Source organism: Schistocerca americana, chromosome 5 (assembly GCF_021461395.2).
Source record: "Schistocerca americana isolate TAMUIC-IGC-003095 chromosome 5, iqSchAmer2.1, whole genome shotgun sequence".
Taxonomy (NCBI): Eukaryota; Metazoa; Arthropoda; class Insecta; order Orthoptera; family Acrididae; genus Schistocerca; species Schistocerca americana.
The window spans coordinates 613884492-613897119 of NC_060123.1; the positions used below are offsets into that span (position 1 = coordinate 613884492).

The window sequence follows — 12628 nt, forward strand, 5'->3', positions numbered from 1 at the left end:
AAGGGCGCCATGTGACATGTCAATTCAGATATAGAATTACACGAGACAATAAAAGGTGTCTCTCATCAGGGCACAGTTTCATTCGTCTTCGAGTTGTTATCCGCTTAACACATTCCTCGCCACTTTAGCCAAGTTTCCTGCAAGAGGGGGCCAGTACGGCGCTCTGGACTCACGTTGAATTGTCCAAGACGGCAGATGATGAGGCTTCATCCGTAGCCGCTTCCGATCGTCCCAGCTTTCCGCGTGTCTTTGCCAGTTTCACGATGCGTCGCGTCAAGTTTTCACCATGGCAGTGTGAGTATGTGGTCGGCCTGTGAAGTTGGCACTGTTCGAAATCCTCTGAGACAACAAGGGCTCTCTTCTGTCCTGATACGTGTATCGTCTCAGTGAATAAGGCTTGTGTTAACGCCACTAACTTTCACGTCACCTCTAACGAAAGAAATATGTCACAATTCTAGAATGACTAAAGCTATACTCAAATCGTGTTACTGGCCACATTTCCCATACGTCGCATGACCCCCTTTCCATGAAAAATTACGAGTTGCATCCAAGATGGCTGATTCCAAAACGGACGCCATGACTGAAACATATCCGTACAGATTTTCCCCCTCTCCCGTCTCATACTCATTGACTTTAAATTTCTGTTCATCCACATATTTTTGTTCCAAAGGAGTAATTCCACAGCTGAGGGCCAGCCATTAATTGCGTGTCTACTCTGCATCCAGTCACGAATAACGTCGTCCACGATAAACATGACAGTCTTCGAGAAGGGTTTGTACGTTTCTCACAGACAGCTTCGTGCCATTGACAAGAGACCTATGTAGCACTGAATTCCTATATTTGCTGCGGCCCACAAATTGTGCGATGGTAACACTGTGGGGATACATGTGGAATGCCATCGCATGCGTATTTCTGAATCGAGCCTTAAGCAACTGCAGTTATTTAGCGTAACATAACTAACCGAACACGTATATACAGTCTAATGTTCCGGCTTATAAAAGCTGGTTCAAATGGTTCAAATGGCTCTGAGTACTATGGGACTTAACATCTGTGGTCATCAGTCCCCTAGAGCTTAGTACTACTTAAACCTAACTAACCTAAGGACATTTCACACATCCATGCCCGAGGCAGGATTCGAACCTGTGACCGTAGCAGTCCCGCGGTTCCGGACTGAGCGCCTAGAACCGCTAGACCACCGCGGCCGGCTATAAAAGCTGGTAGGTGTATATCAGTATGGCTAAAACAGCGAACACTTTTACAATCATGTACACATATTTCGTGATACCTTTCAGATAACATCAGCTGGAAGAACATTTCATGCACTATCAGCAGTTTTCACCAGATAGGCCGTTGCGCCGTGGTTCTCTTTATCACGCTTATCATGTGCGGATTCCTCGCCCACTTCGATACCGCCTGCAGTGTAGATGTGCACCTGAGAGACTCTGTAGTTTTCGACTTACTGATGATGGCTAATCATGCTTGGTATGTGAGGGAAAATGCGACACGGAACGACTACCAGTTCAATTCTAACTTTTATTCCGATGACGTTTAGCAGAATCACAAAAAAATGCTCAAATGTGTGTGAAATCTTATGAGACTTAACTGCTGCGGTCATCAGTCCCTAAGCTTACACACTACTTAACCTAAGTTATCCTGAGGACAAACACACACATCCATGCCCGAGGGAGGACTCGAACCTCCGCCGGGACCAGCAGCATAGTCCATGACTGCAGCGCCCAGACCGCTCGGCTAATCCCGCGCGGCTGCAGAATGACATATTTCACTATTTTTAATTACCTTACTATGTTTCACTTTTACATATCACGCTTCTTCGGTCAGTTTTCACAGTGTGTTTTGAAATTATGAGTAAATAGTTACACACACATGAGCAAAATTAAAAGTTCCCACCATATTATTTAAACGGATGTGACATCAAAAGCAGCTTTCTTTTATCTAGGTCAAGCAAAAATTGATCTACGGAATAACTTTATTTGTGTGGTATTTTCAATTACTCATTTCGTGTGTGTTTCGGTAAACCGTAATTTAGTGGAGTAATACAAATCTTTGTTTGAACTGTTAATGGCCAATATTTTACCAACATTGACGAAGATTTATAAGCAATCTGCTCCCCCGTTTGCGTAGCGAATTTAAGTGAGACCCTTCATAGTTTGGAGATAGTCCAAATGCAGGACGTACAAATAATAGAAATTCAGATGAAAACCGGAGAGGAAATGCGCAACATTTTAATAGCCAGTAGGCAGTCAAGGGTGTATTAAACACATGAAACTGAAGAAACAGAACAAATTTCGCGGTGCATTCTGCACCTAAATCTACCTGTGCAAAAGAATTGTGCCGAATGAGTGATGTTTCTGTTGAATGCTAACCACAAGTAAATGCGAGAAGGAATGTCTCAGCGTCGTGTGGACTGTTTTAAAAGGAATACCACAAATTTTGAGCAACTATACTTTTAGCTGAATGTGACCTGAGCTCCCAAAAAAAGCACTGCACACAAGGCGGTGGCCGGCCGTTAGAAAGCAGGAAAAACTCAATTTGGGCAACAGGAAGGTAATGACCGCTGTTTTACTGAATTGGAAAGAAGATCTTATACAGTTCAAAGAGAAAACAGTAACTGTCGAATACTTTGAAACATAATAGACGAACGGAAAGACAGATGAGGTCTGGTTTAGAAAAGAACAAATGGTCGTTTTTAAAGGTGCTGCTCAGCTGGAAATACGATGCACTTGAATAACAAAGTCGTGTGATGTCCACACAGTTCCAGTAGGTATGGAACGTAGCGAGTTCTGCCTTATCCAGTGTAAAAGAAATTTGCGGATGGGAACGCTTTAAGTCCTAGTTGCAGTGTGTACAATCTGTTCGTTTTTACAAAATACACTAAGGCGAGGGCTCTCTTTCAATCATTTACAAAAACTATGAAACAACAAAACGTATTGTACATATCGTGTTATTGTTTCTCAAGATATTCTTCTTTAAAATATATACAATTTTGCATGCGCTCAAACGAAATCTGTAAATTGCGTTCCCCACTAATGTTGGTACTTCACAGGATTGCAGGAACTGATATAATCAAGATTGTAAATTTTTGTAGACATGTTCGACACGTCTATCAGCATTTTGCTAAGACAACTGAAGTCCTTTTCGCAGAAATAAGCGCAGATTTATCTTCGTGAACATCGAACAAAGAGTGAGCGGTACTAATCATTGCTTCTTTAACTACTTCCCCGTCACTGAAAGGTTTATTCCCTTTTAGTTAAAGCTTGACAGTCCCTTAAGAAGCCATTATCATGTTACTACTTTGCTTAGCTGCGTTAAAAACAATGTGTCACACACAAATCACGTGACTCCACGTACACTCACAAGCTCTCGAGTTATGCAGGACAGCGTCAAAAAACATTGCTCAGGAATATGCTGTCGGTACAAACAACAATGTTCATAAAGAGCGAACTCACTGCTTGCGGCAAAGTTTTGTTGTGAAAAAACTGACTCTTCTCCAATATCCACCAATAAAGGTCTAATATTTCTTCAGGGAAAAAATGAGTACAGCTCTGAGCGCACAAAAAATAGTTTTTTGCTGAAATTTAATATCGGCTGGTACCGGCGGAGGTTCGAGTCCTCCCTCGGGCATGGGTGTGTGTCTTTGTCCTAAGAATAATTCAGGTTACGTAGTGTGTAAGTTCAGGGACTGATGACCTCAGCAGTTCAGTCCCATAAGATTTCACACACATTCGAACATTCGAAATTTAATATCGGAAATTGTCGGAACAGAAATTTGCTTACGAAGGGCGCCAGGAGATCTAACAGAAGCGATTTGGGTGGCTTATATATACGCTCCTGGAAATTGAAATAAGAACACCGTGAATTCATTGTCCCAGGAAGGGGAAACTTTATTGACACATTCCTGGGGTCAGATACATCACATGATCACACTGACAGAACCACAGGCACATAGACACAGGCAACAGAGCATGAACAATGTCGGCACTAGTACTGTGTATATCCACCTTTCGCAGCAATGCAGGCTGCTATTCTCCCATGGAGACGATCGTAGAGATGCTGGATGTAGTCCTGTGGAACGGCTTGCCATGCCATTTCCACCTGGCGCCTCTGTTGGACCAGCGTTCGTGCTGGACGTGCAGACCGCGTGAGACGACGCTTCATCCGGTCCCAAACATGCTCAATGGGGGACAGATCCGGAGATCTTGCTGGCCAGGGTAGTTGACTTACACCTTCTAGAGCACGTTGGGTGGCACGGGACACATGCGGACGTGCATTGTCCTGTTGGAACAGCAAGTTCCCTTGCCGGTCTAGGAATTGTAGAACGATGGGTTCGATGACGGTTTGGATGTACCGTGCACTATTCAGTGTCCCCTCGACGATCACCAGTGGTGTACGGCCAGTGTAGGAGATCGCTCCCCACACCATGATGCCGGGTGTTGGTCCTGTGTGCCTCGGTCGTATGCAGTCCTGATTGTGGCGCTCACCTGCACGGCGCCAAACACGCATACGACCATCATTGGCACCAAGGCAGAAGTGACTCTCATCGCTGAAGACGACACGTCTCCATTCGTCCCTCCATTCACGCCTGTCGCGACACCACTGGAGGCGGGCTGCACGATGTTGGGGCGTGAGCGGAAGACGGCCTAACGGTGTGCGGGACCGTAGCCCAGCCTCATGGAGACGGTTGCGAATGGTCCTCGCCGATACCCCAGGAGCAACAGTGTCCCTAATTTGCTGGGAAGTGGCGGTGCGGTCCCCTACGGCACTGCGTAGGATCCTACGGTCATGGCGTGCATCCGTGCGTCGCTGCGGTCCGGTCCCAGGTCGACGGGCACGTGCACCTTCCGCCGACCACTGGCGACAACATCGATGTACTGTGGAGACCTCACGCCCCACGTGTTGAGCAATTCGGCGGTACGTCCACCCGGCCTCCCGCATGCCCACTATACGCCCTCGCTCGAAGTCCGTCAACTGCACATGCGGTTCACGTCCACGCTGTCGCGGCATGCTACCAGACTGCGATGGAGTTCCGTATGCCACGGCAAACTGGCTGACACTGACGGCGGCGGTGCACAAATGCCGCGCAGCTAGCGCCATTCGACGGCCAACACCGCGGTTCCTGGTGTGTCCGCTGTGCCGTGCGTGTGATCATTGCTTGTACAGCCCTCTCGCAGTGTCCGGAGCAAGTATGGTGGGTCTGACACACCGGTGTCAATGTGTTCTTTTTTCCATTTCCAGGAGTATATATATATATATATATGAGTGTGTGTGTATTTTGTAATCAACAATGTAGTAGAGAATGACATACACTTTAAACGACACAAATGTCATTGCTTACAAGTATATAGACAGAAAACACATTGCTGCCATAGGTCCGCACCTAGACACAATACCTAACGAATGATATACCACACCTCAAAATTAGTGCGAATTAGATAAGACATGTCATATTTGGATTCAGCAGCCACAAAATAACCTTAAAATGTCGAAATATGGCAGATATGGTAAATAAAACTCATTTGGTGACCAATGCAATCGACTGGCTTACAGGCAGAATTCTGTTCATGAAGGATAACGCCATTTTTCGTAGGAAAGTCCAGTGTAACCATTGGAATAAGTAGTCGTTTTCATGCGAGCCTCGAGAATGAAGCAGTTTCGCAGGAGGCGGTTCAGCTTGGAACACCCGGAGAGTTGATTTTTGTTTATTTTCCTGCTTGCGAGAGTATATCCGTAGATTCGGGTGATTCAGCTTTGTTGTGAGCATGTCATTAGGTGTGAAGCATAGTTAAGACAATCTATAGACGGGGTTGAAACAAAGATTAAATCTCTTTTACTGGTAACAGGTTTCCACGTCCATTCGAGCTTTTCCTGGCATTCCGCCGGATGCTGACGCCGTTTCCCTATTTCCTTTTTCCAGACTGCTGATGGCGCTGCTCCTGGACTCGTGGATCGCCGAGTTGGTCGTCGTCTTATCGGCGGCCGTGCTCGCCCTCTACTTGTGGTTCTCCAGTGCCTATAGTTACTGGAAGAGCAAGGGGGTGCCGTACGCCGAACCTACCGCCCCGTTTGGAAACTTCCGGAGAACCTTTCTAGGCCAGGAAACTGTCGGTGTGACACTGCTGAAGATACACAACCAACTGCCAAGTAAGAAATTTTAAACTGTCGTCAATGATTAGGAAATATACATTATTAATTAAGTGAATCTGTCCTGCAAGCTGTAATGATGTGAAAATGTTCAGTGCGGTTGTAACGCACCATTTTCTCGCCGCGCCTGTGACTTCGTCCCGTGGCTGCAGCAGCCAGCATTCTGGTGTCTAGGACAATGAGATCCTCTGCAGCCTGAAAGCAATGGGCAAGTCTGTACCTGATACTCCTCAGTGGGTTGCGGGGAGGTCTCTGGATCAAGCTCAAGAGCGAGTGACTTTCCCAGGATGGGAGGTGTCCGTAGCACCTGACGGCAACTGCAGTTAGACCGGTATTACACTACCAAATTTCTTTATCCAATATCTTTGTCAAATATCTTTGTCAAAGAAATTTGATGGTGTAATAGGGAACTTTGTCAAATGTCGTCAAATATTTGATCAAATCTAGGGCATCGCTGTATATTTGATCAAAGTAGTCGCTTGTCTTCTGTTCACTGCAATGTGACATGTTACGACGTGGAGCACTAGCATCGCTGCAGCGTTCTCTCATCTGTGTGTTTTTATAAACATTGCCGGTAAATACAATTGGTTATACCGACAACTACAAAATTAATAGAGATGTATAAAGCTGATGAGGCGCTTTACAACGTGAGGCACCCTGAATACAAAAACAGATTAGGAAGATTGGAGACCTAACCTAACCTAACCCTCTCCTGTAGCAAGAAATCGGAGTGTTACAGTGGGCCTGTCTTCTGCAGATATAGCAGTTAAAAAATGGCTCTGAGCACTATGGGACTTAACTGCTGAGGTCATCAGTCCCCTAGAACTTAGAACTACTTAAACCTAACTAACCTAAGGACATCACACACATCCATGCCCAAGGCAGGATTCGGACCTGCGACCGTAGCATGTCGTCGTAAAACCCAGGGCTTCAGCCAAGTACGTTTCCTTTTTTTTCCCCGCTGCTCTTCCGCATGTGCACACAGTACAATTGTGGTACATGCAACTGCTGTTGACAACAAGTTGTTGTTGCCAGCCGTCTTGAACTTTGACGAAAAATATGATGACAGTGTAATACCCCTTTTTAGCGCCACGTCAAAGATCTTTGTCAAATATATTTGACGAATATTTGATTACATCTTTGATCAAATCTTTGACAAAGAAATTTGGTAGTGTAGTACCGGCCTTAGCATTAGCAGGAAACATGCAATGATAAAGCCATAATTCTGTTTTGGCTGTAAGGACTAAATGTCAGTACAATCTAACACCAAAAACAGCACATCAAGAAGGAATTACCTCAATGGGACTGAAATCTACGATAATAATGGAAGCTGAAGAAACCACGCTCGGGACGCAAACCCAGGTCTTCTTGCTTACTAGGCAGAAATGCTGAGCATTACACCACCGCAGCACTACAGTCAACATCGCTATACACACTACCCAAGTCGCATGCCCTCCTCAACACAAACTTCAATTCATATCTCCAGCTTATTGTCCCTCTACACTGATATGAATTGAAGTTTGTGTTGGGAAGGGCACTGGAGTTGAGTAGTTCGTACAGCGGTGTTGACTGTAGTGCTGCAATGGTGTAATGGTCAGAATTTCTGTTTCGTAAGACGGCAGCCTCATGTTCGAGTCCTGGTTGTAGCTTGAATTTTAATTCATTTCTTCGTCTTCCATCATTGTCGTAGATAAAGGTGATACTTAAATGTCTCTGGGAAAATATAATTATAAGGTCAATAAGGGATGTTATGTACATATACTAACAAATGATTACAATTTCAGAAAACTGGATTATTTATCCGAGAGAAAGAGCTTCAGAAACTCAGCAACTGACTAATCCATTGGTCCACCTCTGGTTCTTATGCAAGTAGATATTCAGCTAGGCATTGATTGGTAAATTTGTTGGACGCCCTTCTGAGGGATATCGTACCAAATGCTGCCCAGCTGGCGCGTTAGGTCGTCAATGTCCCGAGGTGGTTGGATAGCCCTGCCCATAACCCTAAAAACGTTCTCAGCAGAGTATAGATCCGACGACCCTATTATTCAAGGTAGGGTTTGATAAGCACGAATACAAGCAGTAGAGACTCTCTCGGCGTGTCAGCGAGTATTATCTCACTTAAACGTGTGCCCAGGATGGCTCGCCATTAAGGACAACCAGACGAGGCATGGAATATCGTCGACGTAACGCTGTGCTCTACGCTGGTTGCAGATGACAGCCAACACCTGCTATGAAATGAAATGGCGCCCCAGATCATCACTCCAGTTTGCTGAAGGCGGACGATTGGTACCCCACCGCTGTCTGGGGCGTCTCCAGACGTTTTTACTGGTGATTGGGCATCAGTTCGATGTGGGATTTATCAATGAAGACACTTGTACTGCCGTCAATGAGATTCCAGGCCAAAGACATGTCTGGGGATACCAACCTGTCGCCCGCCATTCATCCCGACAGCCCGGAGTGATAGAATACCAACCTGATTGTCGCCCGCCATTCATCCCAACAGCCTGGAGTGATAGAATACCAACCTGACTGTCGCCCACCATTCATCCCAACAGCACGTAGTGATAGAATACCAACCTGATTGTCGCCCGCCATTCATCCCGACAGCACGTAGTGATAGAATACCAACCTGATTGTCGCCCGCCATTCATCCCAACAGCCTGGAGTGATAGAATACCAACCTGACTGTCGCCCACCATTCATCCCAACAGCACGTAGTGATAGAATACCAACCTGATTGTCGCCCGCCATTCACCCCGACAGCGTGGAGTGATACAATACCAACCTGACTGTCGCCCGCCATTCATCCCGACAGCGCAGAGTGATAGAATACCAACCTGACTGTCGCCCGCCATTCATCCCGACAGCCCGGAGAGACAGAATACCAACCTGACTGTCACCTGCCATTCATCCCGACAGCCCGGAGAGACAGAATACCAACCTGACTGTCACCTGCCATTCATCCCGACAGCCCGGAGTGATAGAATACCCACCTGGCTGTCGCTCGCCATTCATCCCGACAGCGCAGAGTGACAGAATACCTACCTGACTGTCGCCCGCCATTCATCCCGACAGCCTGGAGTGACAGAATACCAACCTGACTGTCGCCCGCCATTCATCCCGATAGCCCGGAGTGATAGAATACCAACCTTATTGTTGCCCACCATTCATCCCGACAGCCCGGAGTGATGGCCTGGGGTACCATTTCTATTCATAGCAGGACCCCTTTGGTTTTCATCCGTGGCCCGCTTAGAGCGCAGTGATATGTCGTCTATACTTGACGCCTCGTTTTGTTGCCCTTCATGGCAAGCCCTCCTGGACTTACATTTCCGCTAGATAATGCATGCCCACACGCGGCGAGAGTTTCTACTACTTGTCTTTGTGGCTGCCAAACTCTACATTGGCCAGCAAAGTAGCTCGATCTGTCCCAAATTGAGAGCGTTTCGAGCATTATGTGCAGGACCCTCCAACGAGCTCGAGAGTTTGACGCTCTAACGTGCCAGTTGGATAGAATTTGGCATTATATATGTGATGAGGACATCCAACAACTCTGTCAACCAATGCCAAGCTGAATAACTGCTTGTATTAGGGCCAGAAGTGGACCAACGCGTTATTATTGGATTGCTCAATTTGCGAAGCTCTTTCTCTTCAATACATCATCCAGTACTTCCGAAATTGCAAACATTTGTTTGTCTGTAAATGTACATTAAATCTACCGCTTTACGTGCCGTTGGGATAATTCCGTCGTCGTGTGACCTTTTTTTTTTTTTTGCCTCACTGTGTAATTTTAGGGAGCTGTTTCGAACACTGTCTGTAGAAGGTGCTGTTATGGTGTGTGTTTCAGAAGTCGGCAGTTAGTGGCGAAGAAATGTTGGCAAGTCCCCATTGCGCGGGCCTGAGGACCGGAACAGTCGTTTGCACGTCTTATAGGCGAGAGCGGCAGTTTAGTGGCCACACTCATTATCGGTAAGAATCGGCTGGATAGCTGGCCGTGGGGCCACAAGCTAGCAGAAGTTATCGTTCACGAAGGAGACTGCACTTGGCATAGTCTAATAGAACATAATAAATTCGTTTCTTCCCGGTGTAAACTTGTAGCGCTGTGTATCTGTATTCATCTTTTCTGGCTTTAGACCGTTGCCTGATACTGCTTGTGGAAGAGATACTCTGCATGATCAAAAGTATGAAAATGACTTACAAGTTCGTGGCGCCCTCAATCGGTAATGCTGGAAACAATATTGTGTTGATGACTGGTTCCACTCTCACAGGCATACGTCCATTCAGGTGCTGGACGGTTTCTTGGGGAATGACAGCCCATTCTTCACGGAACGCTGCACTGAGGAGAGGTATAGATGTCGCTCGGTGAGGCCTGCCACGAAGTCGGCGTTCCAAAACAGCGCTAAGGTGTTCTATACGATTCAGGTCAGGACTCTGAGTAGGCCAGTCCATTACAGGGATGTTATTGTCGTGTAACCACTCCGCTACAGGCAGTGCATTATGAACAATTCCTCGAATGTGTTGAAAGATTCAATCGCCATTCCAAAATCGCTCTTGAACAGCTGAAAGCAAGAACGTGCTTAAAACATCAGTGTAGGCCTGTACTTTGATATTGCCAAGCAAAACAACAAGGGTGCAATCCCCCTCCATGAAAAACACGACCACCCAATAATACCACCGCCTCCGAATTTTACTTTTGGGACTACACACGTTGAGAGTTGACGTTCACCGGACATTCGCTACAACCACACCGTGCCATCGGATCGCCACATTGTGCACCGTGATTCTTCAATCCACACAACGTTTTCCCACTGTTCAATCGATCAATGCTTACGCTCCTTACACCAAGCGAGGCGTCGTTAGTCATTTACCGGCGTGATGTGTGGCTCATGAGCAGCCGCTCGACCTTGAAATCCAAGTTTTCTCACCGCCCGCCTACCTGTCGTAGTACTTACGGTGGATCCTGATGCAGTTTGGAACTCCTGTGTGATGGTCTGGATATATGTCTGCCTATTAGACATTACGACCCTCTTCAACTGTCGGCGGTCTCTGTCAGTCAACAGATGAGGTCGGCCTGCACGCTTTTCTGCTGTACGTGTCCCTTCACGTTTCCACTTCACTATCAAATCGGAAACAGTGGACCTGTGGATGTTCAGGAGTGTGGAAATCTCGCGTACAAACGTATGACACAAGTGACACCCAATCACCTGTGCACTTTCGAAGTCCGTGAGTTCCGCGGAGCGTCCCATTCTGCTCTCTCACTATGTCTAATAACTATTAAAGTCGCTGATGTGGAGTACCTGGCAGTAGATGGCAGCACAATGCACCCAGATATGAAAAACGTATGTTTTTGGTGGTGTCCGGATACTTTTGATCACATAGTGTATCACTAAGATGGGGCAGAAACCAGTTTGAAACGGGGTAGTGGCAGCGTTAGAAAATTGCAGCGAAATGCAGTAAGGTCTGCAGCAGATAGGCACTTGGTGCAGGGAGTGGCAACTGACCCTTAACATAGACAAATGTAATGTATTGCGAACACATAGAAGGAAAGATGCTTTATTGTATGATTATATGATAACGGAACAAACACTGGTAGCAGTTACTTCTGTAAACTATCTGGGAGTATGCGCACGGAACGATTTGAAGTGGAATGAGCATATAAAATTAATTGTTGGTAAGGCGGGTGCCAGGTTGAGATTCATTGGGAGAGTCATAGAAAATGTAGTCCATCAACAAAGGAGGTCGCTTACAAAACACTCGTTCGACTTATACTTGAGTATTGTTCATTAGTGTGGGATCCGTACCAGGTCGGGTTGACAGAGGAGATAGAAAAGATCCAAAGAAGAGCAGCGCGTTTCCTCACAGGGTTATTTGGTAAGCGTGATAACGTTACAGAGATGTTTAGCAAACTCAAGTGGCGGACTCTGCAAGAGAGGCGCTCTGCATCGTGGTGTAGCTAGCTGTACAGGTTTCGAGAGGGTGTGTTTCTGGATGAGGCATCGAATATATTATTTCCCCCTACTTATACCTCCCGAGTAGATCACGAATGAAAAATTAGAGAGATTCGAGCGCGCACGGAGGCTTTCCGGCAGTCGTTCTTCCCGTGAACCATACGCGACCGGAACAGGAAAGGGAGGTAATGACAGTGGCACTTAAAGTGCCCTCCGCCACACACCGTTGGGTGGCTTGCGAAGTATAAATGTAGATGTAGATGTACTGAAAATTATGGTAAATGTATAGCAGTTTACAATTGTTTTAACAGCTTGTATGCATCCGTTTAGCTTTTATTAATATCCCTGCTCTTTTAGTCATACTTTCTAATAGATTTTACAGCTGTTTTGAATATGTAGCTCATGTAACTACGTTTTGTCTCGGGAATTCAATCAAACCGTCCTTTACTGTGACCTTCCGTATTCTTATTTTCTTCTTAACTACTGTCGACAGATTTTCGATTGGGTTTATGTCTGGGCTATTC

At 46.2% G+C, this 12628-nt stretch overlaps 1 protein-coding gene across 1 annotated transcript in view; it reads left to right on the forward strand.

The window, feature by feature from the left end:
- LOC124615598 (cytochrome P450 6k1-like) overlaps nucleotides 1-12628 on the forward strand; it is a 72810-nt gene that overhangs the window by 2563 nt on the left and 57619 nt on the right. Inside the window, exon 2 of the mRNA XM_047143587.1 lies at nucleotides 5933-6159. Coding sequence (XP_046999543.1) covers nucleotides 5940-6159 — 220 coding nt within the window. The 5' untranslated portion in view covers nucleotides 5933-5939. The remainder of the gene's footprint in view (nucleotides 1-5932; nucleotides 6160-12628) is intronic.